We start from the raw sequence: 23,270 nt of genomic DNA, 5'->3' as shown, positions 1-23,270 counted from the left end.
AAATTAATTAAAGGCAATTAAATGAGTCATTGGTAGCGACAACCCAACATATCTAAGTGGAGGTGGCAAGGTGAAATTTCAATAGAAATAAAAAGTGGATGGATTGAAACCTGTAATATTGAGTCTTATTAAGACATTGAGATGCAGAATACCCTTAGGTACACATCAATTTGAGTGTGACGATGAGGGTAGAGTCTCTAGAGAAGTAGGAACTTTCTTTCAAGCGACACTCATAAGACAAGACAATCGTTGGCGCTAGCCAATTAAATATTCAAGTAATTTTACATGTTTACTATTATTAAATAAAACACTTTGGTATGATTATTTTGTATTTGATTACCCAATTAGGGGAAGGATACTTTTAGAATTTTAGTTCAATAATATCAAACTTACAATACCTTAACGTTCTTTCCCAAATCCATAGCCCAATCTCGTTCTTCTCCTTTGTTAACTGTCATTTAGCAAAGTAGTAAATTTTAGCTATGAAAAATTAATTGAATTTGTTTTCAGTTTCTATGTGAAGTTAGAAGAACAAAAGCGATGCCACCCTCATCAAGTGCATCTCTTTTACAAAATTTAGGAAAAAAACACAGTTTTCCCCTCCCCTATTTTCTAATCTTATTGATAGGTTGATAGTTTTTTATAAATATTTTAATTTTAAAATTTTTTCTATATTATTCAAGGAGGCGATACCAGGTTGCTGCAAATTAAATGATCTATACAAGTTATTTAATTGGTATAGATAGTAACCCCACATGAGGGCAGCCCCTCACAGATGATGCAAATCCAACCTGCAAAGCATGCCTGCATCAATGGTAACCATGTGAATGTGTTCCACACCAACTCCCTTACATGATTCATGGGGACTAAAAACCTATACAACCTGCAAATTCAAACTAGAATATTCCAATTTGGTCCAATTTCCATTCTCTCTAGAAGTTAAATCTTAAAACCAACTTTCACATGCTCTTTGTTTGTCACTGATGTAATCGGTATTAATACTTAATAAGCATAGGGAAAATGCCATACAAAAGTAGCTTTTTGATTGACCATCTCTCCCATCTCATGCGGCATCAACTCATCTCTTTGCTTCCATAGGTCCTCGTTTCCCAGGTGGAGCTGTCATCATCTCTGCCTCCAGGGGAAACAGGACCAAATCAGTGCTAGTACGATTGTTCAGCAATTTCTCTCTTTCACGTACTGTTGTATCACCATGAAGCTGCAGATTTGTCAGCTGTGTTGCCCTCGAGTTAGTCCCAATGTCCAGCCTGGCCAATGGTGTTGGTGCATCATAGCTTTGAGAATAGGATCTGAAAGCTGGTTGGGGAAACCTGTCAGTCTGCAATGAAGACAGGTTTCTGACATCTCCAATTTTCAGATTACGTGCTGGCTGAATGGTTTGTGAGGATCCATATTGCCCGTCACTGACGGGGTAAGTAGAAAGACGGCTGCTTTTGTTCTGTAACCTATCGCTTCTTCCCTTTGAGTCTTCTTCATCATTGCTTAAGTTTATGATAAGAGAGGCCTTGGGGAGTGGGTTCTGTCTTTCCCTGAATAACCCCCACAAATAGCACTTGCCGAAGATCCCTGAATGTCATTTAAATATTAGTGCAGAAACGGTAAGAACTGGGAGCTGGTAGTGATATGGCGTCTGCCAATGTAGAAAGAGTGCTTACTCCAGTAGCTCTGGGGCAGTTCAAGGGAAGTGAAAATGAGAAGCTCAGTGCGGCCAACTGATGCTCTCAACACCAATTCTCTGGACATAGTTTCATCGAGCAGGTCATTGTACAGATTCTCATCCCTAGCACGGAAAGTGGGAATCCCAGATTCAAGGAAAGAACTAGCAAAGAAATACTGTGTGCCCTTCAATGAACACAAGCAATGGAAGTACCTTTCAGTTTCTGGAAAGAAATACAGTGAAATGTTGTCATCAGTGGGGGGTGAGATTGCAAAGTTTCTTGGCCATGCGGCAGCTTTTGGTAGCTTTTCAAAGTGAAGAAATGGCTTTAGAGTAGTGGCCTCTTGAAGTATCCTCGGGCATGCTTTATCTGATAGATGTGCTGCAATTCTGCCATAGATATCGCCGCTTATTTTGAAACATCCCCTGCAGCGACGACGAATTACAACAAGATTACAGTTCATATACAAGATCTATATGCAGTATGTATAACAGGAAACCATAAGAAAAAAGTATAAACGAAAAATGTTTTATGTTTGTGTCAAGATCACAGTTCAAGTACAAGATCTATTTCTTGAAGAGAGATTTTGGGTGAACAATTGGAGATTGCACTGGTTGGGCACAACGGAACCGTGAATCCTTTCATGATTACTATGAGGATTAATGAATTTTTCAAGTTAAGAGTTCTTGAGGGGTGACTATCACTAGGGGAACATCAATAAATCTTTATGTTATGGTTTTTTTGTTTTATTTTTTACATTTACATTTCTTAATTACATTAACACTTAAATTTTCAATAAGCATTAAATTCACCCCCACCCCCCATCTTGAGACGCCCTGCCAATAACTGTAAGTCACTACCATTTCATATGTTGTTACCTGGAGAGAAGATTCATGAAAAATCCTGGGAAAATTCATTTGGATATACAAAGCACATGATAATTAGATATTTGAAGGAAAGAGAAAGAAAGAGGTTCTTGTACATCTCTGACAAAGGAAATCTAGTGACTTGAAAAAGTAAGAAACAAAATATAGTAGTAAGATCCAATGAAGATGTTGAATATAGACCAAGGGTGCACACAACTTGTGAGTTGATTTGGGTGACCTCCATTCTATTCAAGTTTGATATGGTGATAAAATTCATATATTTCATACTATAGTCATGCAAGGGGAGTAGGGGGAATCAAAATCAGATATTTAGAGGAGACTTGGGTGCCAAGCAAGATAAAGGAAGGGGGGAGCCAGCCCAGGGATATGTGTGGTATTTTGTGAAAAAAAGTCAAAAAATTTAGTCAGCAAAGAAGTAGTCAGTAAAAAGATGTCTTAGTTTCCTCTTAAGAGTTCTAATTTTCTATTTGATATAATCTCTTAGTTAAAGTTTTAGTTAAAGTAGGAGTTTCCTATTTGATGTAATGGAGCAATTATAAACAGAGGAAGCTTGGTTAGGGGCAAATCAGCCTAACTCTTTATTCCTTTTCGTCTTTGTTCCACTCTTCCCTCTCACTCTACTAGTGCCCTATCTCTCTGTCCCTTCTCTATCCTCCTCTTTCCAAACTTTTCCCTCTTCTCTTCTTCTTGCACGAATACTCTCTTTCTCTCTTTCTCTCTCCTTCCTTCTTCCCTTCTCTTCCCTTTCCTTCTTCTCTAGATCTACTTTCACCCTTTTCCGAAGCCTCTCAATTTTTCCTTGTACTTTCCCGAAAAGACGGTTCTATCAAAGTGTTATTAAATTAATCCTTTGTGATCTTCTCCAATCATGGTGAAACACGAGATACATGGAACTAAAATAGCAAGAGGAAGCTGCTGTTCACGAGTTCAATTCAGAAAATTGGACAAATATCTACACACAAGTGGAGAAACTTTGAAATTTGAGAAACAAGATGGATCACTTGACATGTCTAGTGCAATCTCTCATGGAAGAGAGGCTTTCAAGACCTTCCCCTTCAATGAATGTTGGACAGAGAAGCCTTGTCCAAATCTATTTTTGAAATGGTATCCTCCCATCACCACCGTTATTGCCTACACCAACCATTCCCAACTTATCTCCTTATCAAAATGTTTCTTCGATTCCTAACCTCACACATCCTCCTTAACCAAGACACTCCCTCTCCACAAATCTACCTCCATTTTCTCAGTCATCACACCCTAATTCCTATCATCTTGACATGTCGCATACCATACCCATGGTTGCCCAAACAATTCCACTTTTTTCACCTCAATCTCCCATTTGATTCCATACCATATAGCCTCGTATGGCCATGTTGGATTTTCCTAGGTGCAAGTCTAAAGGGATCCAGACAAATAGGCCTATATGGCTGAGGAATTGTTTGCCTACCACCAAACCGAGATCAATGGATTTTATTAGTCTCATTTCATCATGAATATGATGGTAGAAGGTGGTTCCAATGGCATGAAAAGGACAACTCCTCTCTTGGCAAGTGTTTTTGCAAGCTCTCTATGTTTGTTTTGGACCCACTCAGTATTAAGACTTTGATTCTCTCTTAACCATGCTCAAGCAGATAAGCTCTGTCAAGAATATCAAGCTATGTTTGAAAGAATTGCAAATAGAGCTCAATAGTCAGAACACATCCGGGTGGGAAGTTTCATTGGAGGACATAAGCCTGATTTGGCAGCGGAAGTGGGAGTATTTCATTCGAAAACTCTTATTCAGGTAATTTCCATGCTACACTTCAGTAAGAAAAACAATCACTCTAATAGCCTCAACCCAAGGAACCTCCTTTTCTGCCATTCCAGTCCCCAACTCCAATAACAACCAACAAAGCTACCCTCATTTCCCCTTGAGTCCATTCAAAAAGCAAGGGTTCGTGTTTTAATTGTTGCGAGAAATTTGTTCCAGGTCATAGGTACAAAACATTTCAAATGTACCTTTTCGAGGAGGAGGAGGAGGAGGAGGAAGATCATCACCTCAAATTGTTTTTACTAAACCCTGAAGTATCCTTCCATGCCCTTTCTAGGATACTCCAATTTCTAACCATGCAACTCAACAATGAGATCCAAGGTCATATGGTACATATTGTTAGAAGATGGGGCTCCAGCCCACATGTCAAAGGAAGAATGCCCAGACGTCCAAGAGGCGACATCTTGGTAAATAAGAAGACTTCTCATAAATATGGCATGAAAGTGTAATTAGTTAAAGAGATATGTCTTTTATTTTGTAATAAGGCATGAAATGGTTGTGCACTTGAGGAGAGGCTGTATGGGACTTTAGTAAGATGACAATGGAATTTTTCTGTTGATGCTGCACCATATAAATGATAGGTTGTTTCAAATGGTGAGCCTCACTCTTTAAGGCAGAATATTTTGCAAAGGTGGGCACCCTTAGAAGCCAGTCTTCTTCCAAATAGTGGCACCAATAGAAGCACAAGGTGAACAAAATATTCCCCCTCGAATGAAGAATTTATTAACTATTTTCCATGATATTGTCTCAGCACCAATGGCTTACCACCAAAGAGAAATCAAGACCATTGAATTCAACCAACTAAGTGCCTCCCTACCAGCACATAGCCTTATTTTAATAGTTAAGAAAAATTATGGATCTCATAGGTTTAGTGTGGACAACCAGGCCCTCAACAACATCACTTCCAAAGACAAGTATCCCTTTCCCATTATTGATGAAGTACTAGATGAATTATGTGGTGCAGAGATTTTTTCTAAGCTTGACCTTTGCTCGGGCTACCATTAAATTTGAATAGCTAATAATGATGACTAGAAAACCGCATTTAGAACACATGATGGACAACATGAGTTTCTTGTGATGCGTTTTGAACTGATTAATGTCCTGACTTCCTTTCAATACTTGATGAATGATGTTTTCTGGCCCTACTAGAGGAAATGTGTACTTATTTTCTTTGATGATATACTAGTCTACAAGAAGAGTTTTGAGGATCATCTAGGTAACTTACATGAAGTGTTAAGATTCTCCAAGTCAAGTCACCAAAGTGTATTTTTGCCTCAGCTAAAGTTCACTACTTAGAGCATGTGGTCTCCAAAGAAAGGGTGTCAACTGAACATGACAAAATTCAAGCCATGCAAGATAGACCTCAACCTACCATCCTAAAAAAATTGAGAGGCTTCATGGGATTAACAAGGTATTATAGGAGATTTTTGCAAAACTATGCTACTATTATTAGGTCTTTAAATTTTCTACTTAAAAATATACATTCTTATGTCCTCAAATAACTGAATATGAACTTCCTCCCCTTTGAAATCCTTGCCTAACTTCTCTAAAAAATTAATTATTGAGTGTGATGCTTTTGGATTTGGAATTGAGGTTGTTTTGATGAAAGAAGAGCAATTTATTTCCCACTTTAGCTGACCTCTCAAGGGGAGAATGCTCTCTTGGTCCACCTATGATAAGGAAATCTCTAAATTGGTACATGTGGTTCAACATTAGAGACCTTACTACATTTGGAAAACAATTACTTTCTGAACCAACCATTGCTTACATTAAATTTTGCTTCCAAAGAGAATTACTACACCATGCGGCAAAGGTGGTTGGTTAAATTGATGAGATATGACTTTGATATTATATACAAAAAACGGAATGGGAATGGTACAGTTGATAGTCTAGTTGATAGTCTGCCAAGGAAACATGACCATACACTTCTTACTCTATGTGCTTCTCTTGTTCCTTTGGTTTTACGAGATATCAAAACTATGTATAGCACTGATCCACTACTCCTAGAACAACTTCTTAAGGATTTGGAAGACCGTACATTGGTCCCCAACTAAAAAAGAGTCAATTCCTTACTCTTCCTCTATAATCAGGTAGTGGTTCTGTGCAAAACAAAGAAATGGTACATGCAATTTTGAGAGAGATGCACAACATCTCTACAACCAATCATGAGGGTTTCCTAAAAACCTTCCATAGGGTGAGAAACACTTTTTCTTAGCTGGGGCTCAAAGCTAATGTTAAAAACTAAATAGTAGCATGTGATAAATAATCAAATATGACACAACTACTCCAACGGGTCTCGTGCAGTATTTGCCCCATCCAGAAAGAATATGGAAGATGTTTCCATAGATTTTATTGAGGGACTACCACCATCTAAGGGAAAGACAAATAGTCTAGTACTAATGGATACATTGAGCAAGTATGCTCACTTTTTGTGTCATGCAACATCCACTCACTATCAAAACAATTGTTGAAGTATATGTTATACATCTGGCCAAATCCATGGCATGACATAAACTATATTCTTGGATAAGGACTAAATTTTATAAGCTCCTTTTTTAGAGAATATTTGTTTTGCAAGGTACCACCTTGAAGATGATCACAACTCACCACCGTCAGACGATGACCAAACAAAGGTGGTGAATCATTGATTGGAGATGTACTTGTGAGGGTTTGTCAATAAGAAACCCATTACTTGGACTTTTTATCTGCCAAGGGCAGTTGAATATTCCTAAAATACCTCCTATCACACTTCCTTGAGGTTGTCTATTGCAGGCCTCTCCCCACTTTTTCTTCCTGTAGGTGAGCACTACAAAGGTCATTGCTCTAGAAGAAGCCTTCTAAGACTGAGCTTAGTCATTAAAGGTCATCAAGCACCAGCTCACCTTAGCCAAACAAAAAATCATCATGACACAAGGCACTAAGAGGTGGAGTTTGTGGTTCAGGACTTCGTAATTCAAGCTTCAACCCTATAGGAAATAGTCAATTGCGGCTAGGAGGAATCAAAAGTTGTCTCCATGATTCTATGGACTTTACAAAATACTTCAAAGATTGGGAAGGTGGCCTATAAGTTAGAGTTGTTATAAAAGCTTCTATTTGTCCAGTCTTCCATATTTCCTATTTAATAAACACATTGTCTCAACCACACTTCTAACCATTGAAGCTGATGCTGCTGCCATTCTTTATTCATTCTCGAAATGCAACAGGTTCAACATGGAACCAGATTACACACAGAGCTATTAGTGCAATGGGCTCATGCCCAAATTCAAGAAGCAACTCGGGAACTTGAAAGTAGATGTTTTACAACAGTTCCCCAATTTTCAACCTTGAAGGCAAGCTTGGTCTTCCGGGGGGTGGAATGATAGAATTCATAATTTTTATACTATACTTATGTGGGCTATGCAAGGAGGATCTAAGGGAATCAAATTAGAAAGTTTGGAGATGTACTTGTGAGGGAAAATCAGCCTAAGCCTTTATTCTTTTTCCTCTTTGTTCTTCTCTTCCTCTCTTTCTCTACTCGTGCATTATCTCTTTCTCTCCTATCGCTCTCTTCCCTCTTTTCTTCTCCTCCCATGAGCTCTCTCTCTCTCTCTCTCTCACACACACACACACACACACACACACACCTTCCTTCTTCCCTTCTCTTCCCATGTTTTTTTTCTCTATGTTAACTTTCAAAGAGGAAGCATGAAAGAATGAGAGAAAAGGAGAAAAAGTAAGAAAGAGATGAGAAAAGAGAGTGAACAAGGAGGAGCACATGTATTGATATGAAGAGAAAATTATGAGTGTTGTATTCCTTGCTCTCATATAATAAAAATACAATGTCTTATGCTACAAATAAGTTTTTCTAAAGTTTTTAATTACATCTAATAATATCTCACTAAATCTAATCACAATAATTGGTAAAAAAGAAACTAAAACTAAGAGAATAAGGAGAAAAATTTCCTTGCACATGTTCTCCATTTAGATTATTTTTCTCCTCTTATTCTTTGACTTTGTTTCAACTACGAGAACTCAACATAGATTCCTTGGTCATAGCTTCTTTTACACTCCCCCTCAAATTAGGATTTGTAACTTCAACTTGCAAATAATCTTGGTCATGACACATGTTTAGCTAAAAAAGAAATTCTAATGTTTTGTCACTTGGAAAAGAAATTGTGATTGCAAAAGAAATTCTAATTTTCTTGGTTCATCTTGCTTGTAGTCTTTATCTTGTTCTCCCTCTTACTTGGATATTTTGGTTACATAAAATTTGATTACCACAAATTATAGAATCCTTCATTATCTGTTACCTCGTACTTGTACTTATTCTTTTACTTCTCATCCTCAAGCTGAGGATAGTTTTAGTTCTTTACCAAGTGATCCAATATTCAAAAAATAATGATGAGAGAAGAAAAATCACCCCTAGACCAATGACAAAACTCTAACTCCAATCTAAAATGATTGTTCAAATTTAAGGCAGCCTGTCTTAATTTAGGGCAATAAAAAGAATCAATTCACTTTTAAGGGTGGCTCAAAAATACCACTTGGGTAAAAACTAAAATAATTGATTTAAGCAATATGTTGGGGTGCAATTCTGTTCTTTGCAAGTAGTGGGTTTGAAGGCTTTAATCAAAAGTTATTTTAATTAAAAATAAATTAAATAAATTACTTTGAGGAATAGATAGAACCTCTCATACTAGCATTGCTCTTCATAGTTCTAAATAAGAAGGAGTCGCTTTTAGACCAATAGATGGGATGAAAAAAAACCAAGTTTAACACTAAAGGGAGATAAAAAAATGATTTCTCTATAAACATGTATGATTGAGGAAACATAAAAAAACACCAATAAATAAATTTTTAGATAGAACATAATAATATAAACTATCTAAAAATAGAATTCTCATCTAAGATAATTGTTTTTCAAAAAAACTTGACCAATCTGGAAAAAACTTTTCAACAAAGAAATTCTAGAATAAGGAAGATTCAAGAAAAAATATATTTTGAGTTTAAATTGAGGAGAAAATATTTTATAATATAGAAATTTCAGACTTTGTTAAGAAAGCAAACTAAACTCATGTAAGTAGAAGAATGGGAAACTCGTGTTATGTGAGATACAAAAATAGAAACTCTTACGGAATGATGCTCAAGTTGGGAAACACTTAATTCAAATTTGAAAACAACTAAAAACTTAGTCAAACCAATATTATCATCTCAAAAAGGAAAAACATTGGCATAAAATTCGAAGTTTCACATGCAACAAGCTACCAACATGACCTTCGATTTTTCCAATGTTGATATCTGTCTTTGGAAGTATCCAATTGAGAAACGGTTTGTTGGATTAGAAAATAGACTCACATACCTTTTTTTACATCAAATTTTATTGCTACTTAAGATATTGATTTCTTTTTTTAGAAAACTCCGATTGACAAAATCCTTTTTGAGTTGAAAACTAGACTAAAATATACTTCCATAAATTTTTAATTTCAAAAATTAAATATGGTATATGCAAATGCAAACTCCAAAGACAAAAATGTGTGCTAGGTAAAAAGGAAGATTAAATGGAAAGGAAAAAAATTTTCCTTTTATCTTTTTCTTCTTCCCCTTATTCGCTATCTGCTTTTGCTTCTCCATCTCAAAACCTTGCCACTTTGATACCATGTTAACTTACAAAGAGGAAGCATGGAAGAGCGAGAACATGAGAAAAAGTAAGAAAGAGAGGAGACACAAGAGGGAACCAAGGAGGAGCATGTGTATTGATATGAAGAGGAAAATTTGAGAATAGTGCATTCTTTGATCCCTTACATGATTTTTAAAAAAATGATACAATGACTCGTGCTAAAAATAAACTTTCCCAAACTTACAATGACTCGTGCTAAAAATAAACTTTCCAAAACTTACAAATTACACCCAATAATATCTCACTAAACCTAATCACTATAATTTATAATAAGGAAACTAAAGAACAAGGAAGAAATCTTCAACACCCCCTCCCCCCCCCCCCCCCCCCCCCCCCCCCCCCCCCCCCCATACATGCTCCATGTAGGGTCTTCTTTGAATTTTCTTAACTATTAAACATCCTTTGCTTGAGACACAACTTAAATTCTTTTGTAATAAACTTCTTCCACACCCTCCCCCCAAGTTAGAGTTTGTAACTTCAATAAGAAAACAATCTTTGTCATAAAATTTATGTGGCTGAAAAAGAAATTTTTTATCTTGTGTAGATTGAACAAGAAATTATGATTCCAAAAGAAGTTCTAATTGTCTTGATTAATCTTGTTCTTGTCCATATCTTGTTTTAATCTCATCTTGTTGTCCCCCCTAAGATATTCTGGTTGCACAAAATTTGATTACCACTTGTAGAATCTGTTGTTGCATATTACCTCATAATTACACTTCTTCTTCGACACCCCTCAAGCTAGGGATCTCTTTTTTATTTTCCAAGAAACCCTAGTTTCCACAAAATAATGGTGAGAAAAGAAAAACCACCCTAGTCTAATGATCAAACTTCAACTCCTATCTGAAATATCCATTTAAATTTAAAGGCGGTTCAATCCATTGTAGGGCAATGGAAAGAGTCTATTCACTTTTTAAGGGTAGGTTAAAACTTCTACATGGGTAAAAACTAAAATAATAGATTTAAGATATGTTGGGTGCACTCCTTTTTTATGCAAGTAATGGGTCTATAGGCATTGCTCTTAAGTCATTTTAGAAAAAAAATTGAAGTAGTTTGAGGAATTAAGGGTGTGAATAAAAAGATAGCAGTGCTTATATTTCAAATGGAAGGAGGCACACAATGTAGCACTTCATAATTCCAATTAAGGATGAAGCTTTAGACTAATAGATGGATGAAAAATAACCAGATTTGACTCAAAATGGAAATAAAAAAACGTAATTCCTCTAAGAATATTTATGATGAGTAGTTACACCAATGGTAAAGTCATGTTGGCCTCCATTATTTTATGATAATAAAATGGGTAACTTGAAAGTGTGCTACTAATAGAGTTATCAATGTATTTTAGACATTTTAGAGAAAAAAATTGAAACAGTTTGAGGAAGTAAGTGTGAGTAAAAAGATAACAGTACTTATATTTCAAATGGAAGGAGGCACACATTGTAGCACTTCATAATTCCAATTAAGGATGAAGCTTTAGACTAATAGATGGATGAAAAATGACCAGATTTGACTCAAAAGGGAAATAGAAAAATTATGATTGAGGAGCTACACCAATGGTAAAATCATGTTGGCCTCCATTATTTTAAGATAATAAAATGGGTAGTTTGAAAGTATGCTACTAACAAAGTTATCAGTATATTTTAGACACATGCCTTCTATGTGGTCTACGACAAAAGCTAAAAACAAAAGAAATATCAATCAAGTTTCCAAGTTAAGACCCAAAACCAAAACTCATTGAAGATTGTAGCTTGGAAGAAGAACTTACACAAAATAAGCTTGAAAACTTGAAGACCTAGAGTAAAAGTAAAATAAAAAATTTCAAAAACTCTAGTTATGTAAGTAGGTAACCAACCAAATTTAGTTTCTCAAGCACAAATATGTAATAGAGCTTTAGGGCATAAATTTTTTAATCCCCCCCATCCTCCCCCCCCCCCCCCCCCCCCCCCCCCCCCCGCCTTCTTCCCTGTTGGGGAGGATTAGTTGAGTATTTCTTGGCCATTCAAAGCATTCCAAGGCTTTTTTAATTGAAACTATCAACAAACCCTCTTGAGAGAAAAAAAAAAGTAGTTTTATCTCAAAATAACTTCATTCTCTTTCAAATCACTCAACATTCCTAGGTATCTCAAGCTCTTCTACATAATCTCTTGTGTTTAAAGATTTGGAAGTTTAGATTGCATAGGAGAGGGTATCTCTCCAACAAAAAGTTATATTTTACTCTTTTATATTTTAGTTTTTTTAATAGAGGTTCTCTAGTACCTTAAAGAGAGAAGAATTGGCATTCTAGAGTATGGAATCAAGAAATGCAGCCCAAGCGGTTAGAGAGAAACACCTATAATTGTGCGATTTCTCTTTTAAATTATTTCTTCATAGTGGATTACTGCAACGGCAGAAGACAGGACGTAGGCTTAGCTTGAGGCAAACTTGTATAAATCTTGTTGTGTTTTTTCCATGGTTTGTTTTCCCTTCTTTCACAATGTGGTGTGGAGGAAAACTACGACGGGGATGATGAAGATTCTGTTCGACATGTATGAGAAGCCTTCTACAAATAATAAGGTACATCTCATGAAAAAACTCTTCAATTTAATGATGACAGAAAATACACTAGTGGCATCGTATTTGAATGAGTTTAGCATGATTGTTAATCAATTGACCTCGGTTCAGATTAAATTTAACTATGAGGTTCGTGCTTTAATTCTTTTGGCATCTCTACCAAATTTTTAGGAGCCTATGAGGACTCCAGTCAGCATCTTTGTAGGCAATGGGAAGTTAATTTTTAATGATATTCGGGATACCATTCTTATGGAGGCAGTTCGTAGAAAGGACTTTGGAGAATCGTTGAATTATGCCCTAAGTGTTGATACTGGGGGCAGGAACTTTGAGAGGAATTCCAAGTAGGGCAATGGTAGAGGGAAGTCAAAGAATGGAAGAAGCAAGTCCAAATTCGGAAGGAATGTCGAGTTCTAGAATTGTGGGAAGTCTGGTTACATAAAGAAGATCTACAAAGCACCGAAGAAGGATGAAAAGAAAGGTGATGTTGCAAATGCGGTGACTGAAGAAGTTAAGATGCTTTACTCTTGTCGATTGATAGCCCTATTCATTCTTTGGTGTTAGATTGAAGGGCTTCTTTTCACACCACTGCGCACACTGAGATCATGGAGAATTACGTTGCTAGAGATCATGGGAAGGTGTATCTTGCTAATGGAAAATCTTTGGATATTGTTGGTATTGGTAATATCAGTTTGAGGATATCAAACGGGTCAGTGTGGAAAATTCATCAGGTGAGACTTGTACCAAAATTGACTAGTAATCTGATCTCAGTAGGGCAACTTGATGATAAAGGTCATAATGTGACTTTTAGTGGTGCTGGATGGAAAGTCACTAAGGGTGCCATGGTTGTTGTTCGAACAGTTAAAACTGGAACTCTGTACATCACTTCCAGTTGCTAATGTTGTTACTAATTCTGATTTGTGGCATTATAGGCTAGGTCACTTGAGTGAGAAGGGAATGAAAGTGCGTCGGTCCAAAGAGAAGCTACCAAGGTTGAAAAGTATAAATAAAAGTTTGTGTTAGGGTTGTATCTTTGGCAAGCAAAAAAGGGTTAGCTTTTCTAAGGCTAGAAAGGAGCAAAGTTGGAGTTTGTTCACACATATGTGTGGGCGCCTTCAATTGTTACCTCCCTTAGTGGTTTTAACTAATATGTGACATTTATTGTTGTTGGAAACAGAAAGGTATGGGTTTATTTCCTGAAAAAGAAATTTGATGTCTTTGATACCTTCAAGAGATGGAAAGCAGTGGTTGAGAATGAAACTGATTTGAAGCTGAAATGTTTGCAGTCAGATAATGGGGGAGAATACATAGATAATGATTTCAATCGATACTGTACTGATAATAGAATCAAGATGAAGAAGACCATACCTAGAAAACCTCAACAAAATGGTGTGGCTAAGAGGATGAAAAAATATTTGAATGAGCGTGCTAGGAGCATTTACATGCAGGATTGTCAAAGATGTTCTGGTATGAGGCTATTAGCACCTCTGCCTATTTGATCAAAAGAGGTCCCTCAACACCATTGGATTACAAAATACTAGAAGAGGTCTAGTGCGGCAAAGAGCTAAACCTTTCTTTCTTGAAAGTGTTTGGTTGTGTTTCTTATCTTCATATTGATTATGTTGCAAGAAGTAAACTTGATGCTAAATCTAAAATAGGTTTCTTTATTGGCCATGGTGATACCAAGTTTGGTTATCACTTAAGGGTTGACTAAAGTTGAAATGTTATCAAGAGCAAGGACGTGATCTTCAATGAAGGTGTCTTGTATAAAGACAGGTTGAGAACATATTCTGAGAGCACAAGCAATGAAGCTAAGAAGCCTGAAGTTATTTAGTTGAGAGATATTCTAGTTATTGAGATTGAGAATATTGCTCAAGAAGATCAGGAAAACATACTCCCAGAAGTAAATCAGAAGATTCCTATGAATGAAGTCAAGAGAACTACTAGAACTGGAAGACCACCATAGAGGTACTCCCCCTACACTAAATTATATTTTATTGGCTAATAAAAGTGAACAAGAGAGTTATGAGGAAGGAATGCATGTTGATGAATCAACCAAGAGGGAGTTGGCCATGAAGAATGAGATGGATTCACTATTATCCAATCAGACTTGGCAGTTGACCGAGTTACCAAAAGGGATGAAGGCCTTGCATAAAAAATGGGTCTAAAAATAAAAGATGAACATGATGGTAGCAAGTGGTACAAGGAAAGATTGGTGGTAAAAGGCTTTCAACAAAAAGAAGGCATTGACTACACTGAGATTTTCTCTCCAGTAGTGAAATTGACTACTATTTGAACAGTGCTTGGACTAGTAGCAAATGATGACTTGCACTTAGAGCAGTTGGATGTAAAGACAACCTTTCTTCATGGTGATTTGGAGGAAGAAATTTACATGATCCAACCACTGGGTTTCAAAGCACAAGGAAAGGAGAAAATGGTGTGCAAACTTCAAAAGAGCTTGTAGGGTCTTAAACAAGCTCCAAGACAATTGTATAAGAAGTTTGACACCTTTACATGTAGTAATGGTTCTTAAGGTGACAGGTGGATCATTGTTGTTATGTGAAGAAGCTTGATGACTCCTACATCATTCTACTTCTATATGTTGATGACATGCTGATAGCTGGTGCTTGAAAATAGGAAATAGATAAGTTGAAAAGGGAGTTGTCCAAGAAATTTTCAATGAAGGATTTGGGTGCTACAAAATAAATCCATGGGATGTGGATTACTAGAAATACTGATGTCTTTAAACTATCACAAGAAGAATATGTAAAGAAGGTGATGAGTAGGTTCAACATGAATGATACAAAACTAGTGAGTTCTCCTTTAGCTAGTCACTTTAGGCTATCTAAGGAGCAATCACTTTCTAAAGAGCAGGAGCGATCCTACATGGCCAATGTGCCTTATGCTTTTGCTATTGGCAGTCTCATGTATGCCATGGTGTGCACTAGACCAGACATAGCTCATGAAATGGGAGTTGTGAGCAGGTATATCCGGGTAAGCAACATGGGAAGCAGTGAAGTGGGTTCTCAAGTATCTGAGAGGCACTATAGACTCAACTTTATGTTTTAGAAAGTCAGAATTGGGATTAAAAGGTTACGTAGATGCTGACATGGTTGGACACATTGATGGCAGGAAGAGTACCACTGGATATGTATACACATTGGGTGGTATAGCAGTTAGTTGGGTCTCTAAGTTGTAAAAAATAGTTGCTCTTTTCCCAATGAGGCAAAATATGTCGCCGTGACTGAAGCTAGCAAAGAGATGGTATGGCTCCAATATTTTTGGGAAGAATTTCATCTCAAACATGGGAAGAATGTGTTGTATTGTGACAATCAAAGTTCTAGTCATTCAACAAAGAATCTTGTTTATCATGCTAGAACAAACCACATACAGGTACATTATAACTTCATCAGATCGGCTCTAGAGGATGGAGTCTCAGTGTTACAATGTGGGACCCACCATTGTTGCACGAGCTGGTGGGACCCACCATGAGAACATGAGATGCCATAAGGAGTCATCACACGAGCTGGCATGAGTTGGAAGATAAGAAGCACAAGCTGGAATGAGTTGAAATATTTGAAGATCAAGTGGGACCTACAAAGATACCACGAGATGGTATCCTTATCACATGAGTTGGAAGAACAAGTGGAACCCACAAAGATAACCACGAGTTGGCATATTTATCCTATGGTCACATCCTCATAGAAGAATTTTAGTTTGAGTTATATTAGTCTTCTCATTATGTTGAATTATTTTATTATAATAAACTTATCTTTAAGTGTTATAGTTTGAATGTAATTAGGAGAATGGTAGTTTAATTGTACTTGGACTTTACTACTTTCCTCTAATATAAAGAGAGGTGTTTGTACACGAACTTAAATCATCAAAGAGAAGTAGTTCTCAACTTCTCTCTCGTGAAGATTTCTTCTCTTGCCTAAACTCTTTTTTTCCGTTTTTTTCTCTTCTCTCCTCCCTACCTGAGAACCCTCTTTCTCCTTCTTTTATTTTCTCCCTCTCTCACCTTGCTTGCGATTTCAGTAAAGGGATCCAAAATTCAACACTTATCACTTGAGAAGATACAAGAGAGTCAAAATCCAACTGATATGTTGACGAAGATTGTTACGATCGAGAAACTAAAGTTGTGTGCAACTTAAGTTGGACTTCTCTCTGAGGATTGAGAAGTAGTTGCCGCTGTAGAGGAGATATTGATGATAGATTAATCTCCAAGTGGGAGATTGTTAAGTTGTGGAGCCTAATTAATGTCTTACGTTGAGTTGGTCATGGATATATTAACTATTGTTTCATTAAGGGTAGTTTTGGAATTTCTCTCTTGTAATGTGGTTGCCCTAGCTTTCTCTTTAAATTGGAGGGGGGGAGGGGGGGGGGGGTATTACTGTAGTGGCGGAAGATAGGATGTAGTCTCTCCTTGAGGCGAACCTGTATAAATCTTGTTGTGCTTTTTATGTGCTTGTTTTTCCCTTCTTCCGATTTTATTGTGATTGCTCTCATTAGTTTGGAATTAGGTGTCTAATTCCTAACATCAAATACTTGAGAATCCACCTCAAGTGACTCGCTGGTTTTGCATCATTCATGTTGAACTTGCTCAGCACCTCTTCACATATTCTTCTTGTGATTGTTTCAAGACATCAGTATCCCTACTAACCCTCATCCCAAAGATTTGTTTTTCAGCACCCAAATCCTTCATTGCAAACTTCTTGGAAAACTCCATTTTCAACTTATCTATTTCCTTTTTGCAAGAACCTATAATCAATATGTCATCAACATATAGCATTAGAATGATGTAGAAGTTATCAAGGTTCTTTATGCAACAACAATGATCCCGCTAGAACCTTAAGAAACCAATACTACTGATGATGATGTCAAACTTCTTATACCACCGTCTTGGAGCCTGTTTAAGACCATACAAGCACTTTCAAAGTTTGCACACCATTTTCTCCTTTCATGTGCTTTGAAACCCTGTGGCTGGATCATGTAAATTTCTTCCTCCAAATCACCATGAAGAAAAGTTGTCTTTACATCCAATTGCTCTAAGTGCAAGTCTTCATTTGCCACTAGTCCAAACACTTTTCTAATAGTAGTCAATTTCACTACTAGAGAGAAAATCTCAGTGTAGTCAATGCCTTCCTTTTGTTGAAAGCCCATTACAATCAGTCTTGCCTTGTACCACTTGCTGCCATCATATTTGTCTTTTATTCAATACACCTATTTATTCTACAAAGACTTCTTCCCTTTTGGTAACTTGGTAAGCTGCCATGTCTAATTGGATAATAGTGAATCCATCTCATCCCTCATGGCCAGCTCCCACTTGGGTGATTCATCAACTTGCACAACTTCCTCATAACTCTCTGGTTCACCTTTATCAGTCAATAGAATATAATTCAATACAGGGGAGTATCTCTATGGTGGTCTTCTAGTTCTGGTAGATCTTATGAGTTCAGTCACAAAAATGTTCTAATTTACTTTTGGGGCTATGTTTTCTTGGTCCTGAGCTCTCAACTGAAAAATAACTGAATAACTGAATCACTTCAAAGTTCTTAGCTTCATTACTTGTGCTCTCAGAATCTGTTCTCAACATGTTTTTATAAAGGGTACCTTCATTGAAGATCACATCCTTGCTCCAGATAACCTTAAGACTTTGGTCATCCCAGAAATGTTATCCAAGCACGGTACCACCATAGCCAATAAAGAAATATATCTTGGATTTGGCATCCAATTTACTTCTAATAGCAGAATCAATGTGAATATATGAAACACAACCAAACACTTTCAAGAAAGAAAGGTTTACCTCTTTGCCCCTCCATACCTCTTCTAGTATTTTGCAATCCAATGGTGTTGAAGCACCTTTTTTTATCAAATAGGCAGCAATGCTAATAGCCTCAAACCAGAACATCTTTGGCAATCCCGCATGTAATCTCATGCGCCTAGCACGCTCGTTCAAAGTCCTATTCATCCTCTTAGCCACACCATTCTATTGATGTTTTTTGGGAATGGTCTTCTTCATCTTGATTCCATTATCAACACAATTCCACTTGAAATCATCGCCTATGTATTCTCCCTCATTATCTGACTACAAGTACTCCACCTTCAAATCTGTCTCATTCTCAACCATTGCTATCCATCTCTTCAATGTATCAAAAACATCATATTTATTTTTTAGGAAATAAAATCAAATTATTCTGCTTGCTTCATAAAAAAATATCATATAGTAATTAGAACCACCAAGAGGTAAAAGTTTAAGGTCCCCACACATCTATATGAACGAACACCAATTTTGTTGTCTTTTGCTACTTTCCAACCTTAGAAAAGCTAACCTTTTTTCTATTTGCTGAAAATACAACCTTCACACAAACTGTTGTTTACAGATTTCAACCCTGGTAGCTTCCCTTTGGATTAAAGCACTTTCATTCCCTTCTCACTCATGTGACCGAGCCTATAATGCCACAAATCAGAATTAGTAACAAAACCAGCAACCGCAATCGTGTCTCTGCAACTAGAAGTGATGTAAAGAGTTCCAGTTTTAACTCCTCGTGCAACAACCATGACTCCCTTAGTGACTTTCTATGTGACACCATTAAAAGTCTCATTATGATCTTCACTATCAAGATACCCTACTGAGATCAGATTATGCATCAGTTTTTGCACATGTCTCTCCTTGTCAAATTTTCACACTAACCTGTTTGACATCCTCAAACTGACATCACCAATATTGACAATGTCCAATGGTTCTCCATCAGTAAGATACACCTTCCCGTGATTTTCATCATCATAATTCTCCTTGATCTTGCGATGCACAGTGGTGTGAAAGGAAGCTCCTGATTCTAATAACCAAGAGTCAATAGGGCTATCAATTGACAAGAGTAAAGTATCTTGTACTTCTTTAGTCACCGCATTTTCAACATCTTTTTTCTTTCATCCATCTTTGGTGCTCTACAGTTCTTCTTTATATGACCAGACTTGCCACAATTCCACCATTCCACATTTGTTCCAACTTGGGACTTGCTTCTTCAATCCTTGCCATCTATTGTTGCCCTTGTTGGAATTACACTCAAAGTTCTTGCCACTAGTATCAACATTTAGGGCAGAATTAGATGTCAACGATTCTCTGGAGTCCTTTCTACAAACTTTCTTAGAAAGAATAGTAACCTGAACATCATTAAATTTCAACTTCCCATTGCATACAGAATTGTTGACCGCAACCCTCATAGGCTCCCAACTATTTGGCAGAGATGCCAAAAGAATTAACGCACGAACCTCATTATCAAATTTAATCTAAAAGGAGGTCAATTGATTGACAATCGTACTAAACTCATTCAAATGTGTTGCCACTGGTGTATTTTCTGTCATTTTTAAATTGAACAATTTTTTTCATGAGAGGTACCTTATTATTTGCAGAAGGCTTGTCATACATATCAAACATAGGAATTAGACGCCCTAATTCTAAACTAACTAGAGAAATAATAATAATCGTGGAAGAAAGGAAAAACAAGCACGGTAACAAACAAGATTTATACAAGTTCGCGTCAAGGTGAGCCTACATCCTGTCTTTCGTCGTTGCTGTAATCCACTATAAAGATGAAATTTTTTACAAGAGAAATCACACACACTTACATGTGGTTTTTCTCTAACCTCTCTCGGCCACAACTGATACACCTCGGATGATAAAATCCTAATAACAACACCCCAAATATAAAGAGGAAACAAGGGCAATAGTGATACAAGAGTTAAATTCTCAAACTACCCTTAATGAAAAAGTAGTTAATATAGCGTGGACCAGGAGGGGGGCTTCTTGCCCCCCTTCTAACCCCCTCGACGATCTTACTGCTAAGGTCGATCCGCATATCGACTAAGCATAGGGCGTTGATAACAATCTTCATCATTCTTGTTGTGATTTTCTCCATTGCCATGTTATGAGTGACATTCTTTGACAGTGTCAACTAGATCACTCCCAACACCTATCATCTTTCATGCCTTCTAGTTTCATATCCAAAAGTGGTGAATGCAACTTTTTACTATACAGATAATCTTCAATCTACATCATCCAGAACGCAAAATCCATATCATCAAACTTGTTGATTCCAAGTGTTGATCCTTCTCCGCTTGTCATTGCTCTCAAACACGAACATAGCTTTGGTACTACTTGTTAGGAATTAGATGCCCTAATTCAATACTAACGAGAGAAATAATAATCGCAGAAGAAGAAATAATCAAGCATGAAAAACTCAAGATTTATACAGGTTCGCCTCAAGGTGAGACCGCCTCCTATCTTTCGCCGCTGCAACACTTCACTATGATGATAAAGAAGTTTACAAGAGAAATACACCCACACACACAAGATCTATCCACATACTAACTTTTCTTAAGACGTTATTTAGACTCCACAATTTAACACTACCATGTTAACTTTCGAATAGTAAGCATGGTAGACAAAGAGAAGAGGAGAAAACGCAAGAGAGAGGAGAAAAGAGAGGAAATCGAAGAGTGCATGCATCGATATGAAGAGGAAATTTTGAGAGTGGTGTATTTATTGCTCTTTTACATGGTCCTTTTTATAATAGAATACTGACTTATGCTAAAAATAAATTTTTTTAAAGTTTCTAATTACACCCAATAATCTCTCACTAAATCTAATCACAATACTTTGCAATAAGAAAACTATAACTAAGAGAATAAGGAGGAAATCTTCCTCTCACATACGATCCACTTAGATTCTTCTGCTTCTCCTCTTTGACTTTACTTTATTAGTGAGACCTCCTTTTCATGAGACTCACCTTAGATTATTTGGTAATAGCTTTCTTCAACACTTCATATCTACCTTCACCCTCTTCCAAACCTTTTAATCAACCTATCTCAATCTTCCATTGCACTTGAGTACAAGGGTAGGACCTTTCCAATTAGGGTTCTATCATACGGAAGTTAAGTTTCCTATGGTGATGAAATGTGATAATCAAACAACTATATTAATAGAATAATCTAGTACTTTATGAAAGAACTAAACACATAGAGGTGGATTATCACTATATTATAGACCAAGTTATGAATGGGAAGATAATTACTTATCATGTGAGACATGAAGATCAAGTAGACCTCTCCAACAAGGCTTTCCAAAGAGCTCAATTTACTAAATTGGCTTCCAAGTCAGGAGTGTTTGATTTTTATTATCCAACTTGAGGGGAGTGTTAGAATAAGGAGATAGTTTGCAAAATTTAGTATTTAAATAAGAGTAGAAGAGTGTAATTTAACTAACTTTTATTAGTTGATCTATTGTATAGCTCATTGGCTAGTATAACAATTTTCAGTGTTCCTCTTATATAACTTGATGGAGAACTTTAGTGAGCTTAAGCTGCCCTAATCTTTTGGGGCAAGCCTTTGAACAATTCAATTTCTCTCTTTCCTTCTTTCCTACTTCTTTTTCAAAATCTTATGTAATTAATTTCAGATTAAGCTCACACTTAATCACAGTTACCTTGTCTAAATTTGATAAAAAAATTTGATAAAAACATTTGATAACCTATATTTATCGAGTCCAAACTAGAGTCGGCTCGTTGATAGACAAAAACATGGTTTTCTTTCTTTTCCTTGGAAATCATAGTAATAACTACCATAAAAATCTTATTATATTTCAAAATAATTTCAAATAAGAAAGTAATAAGATTTTAAATTAGAGATTTCTAGAAAACCTTTAATCATGAAAAACTTTGTAGGAAATGCTTTCCCTGGGATACTCATGATTTTCAACCAGGGCAGTAACATGGCCTAAGAATTGTACTAACTAAAAAGAAAATCATATGTTGTACAAGACATAGAACTGTGCTCTTTTAACCTCCATCCTATTTACTTTTTACAAGCATTCTTTACGTGGTACAACTAGTACTATCACTTCTGCAGCAACTTTTAAGATAGACTGGCCAAGAATATTAGTAATGTCGCTTATAAGATAGAAATTTACTGTATTAGTTGAAGAGAGTAAGACTTACCTCCAAATGGGATCCTCAATTGGCTGAGAATAGATACTAATCATCTTATCTTCATTTCTCTTCTTCACAAAGCCTAAACAGATCTCCGTGGGGTCTTTCTGAGGTGCAGTCTCTTGACGTCTTTTTTTCTCTGATTCACGAGGAGCTGAACTTGTTTCTCCATCCAAACGTTTCCTTGGGCTGCTAGTCCCCCGCTTCCTTTGGGCAGGAGTCAAGTTGAGATCAAACTTAACAAGTCTTGAGCTCATTCCGATTCACTTTTATGCAAGAATTACTGCAAGACCAAACGATTGCAGAGCTCAAACAAAATGGGTGCAGTAAAAGAAGAAGAATCGGCAATCATGAAACTAGTTTTGTTTCAACAGTTTGCATCTGACAACTGTATTATGATACATATAGAGCGCAAATGAATCTAAGTACTTTGATTATTTATGATTTTTGAAAGAGCATTAGCAACTTGTAACAGAGGACTGTATCTTAGTGCAGTCATGAGGAGCATGTAGCAGCGTTGGCGAGAATAGTTGTTTGGCTATGACCGTACGGCTAGAGAAAAACTAATGCCATTTTGATAATGAACTTTTTTACTCAATAGTACTGAAATTTGTGTTACACTTTTGAGTTCTTTCATCCTTTGTAGATTTTCTTTGGTGTAGGGAATGGAACGATGCATGAGACTCATTGACTAAGGAGAGCAGTTCC

The 23,270-nt window shown here is 36.6% G+C and overlaps 1 protein-coding gene across 1 annotated transcript; it reads right to left on the bottom strand.

The window, feature by feature from the left end:
* Positions 1-879: 879 nt before the first annotated feature.
* Positions 880-22,819, bottom strand: LOC137938320 (PHD finger-containing protein 1-like). Its single transcript, XM_068783298.1, has 4 exons — positions 22,572-22,819; positions 1,892-2,104; positions 1,677-1,801; positions 880-1,587 (listed from the first exon to the last, which is right to left on the bottom strand). Exons 1-4 carry the CDS (start codon positions 22,817-22,819, stop codon positions 1,079-1,081), a joined length of 1,095 nt encoding a protein of 364 aa, XP_068639399.1. The 3' UTR covers positions 880-1,078.
* Between the last annotated feature and the right edge of the window lie 451 nt (positions 22,820-23,270).

This window comes from Aristolochia californica, unplaced genomic scaffold (assembly GCF_029961685.1).
Source record: "Aristolochia californica isolate CCGP_79_NKW_82.1479 unplaced genomic scaffold, dmAriCali1.0.hap1 SCAF_8, whole genome shotgun sequence".
NCBI lineage: Eukaryota > Viridiplantae > Streptophyta > Magnoliopsida > Piperales > Aristolochiaceae > Aristolochia > Aristolochia californica.
Note: the sequence above shows the minus strand (reverse complement) of the source record. Positions and strands in the feature narration are given on the sequence as shown.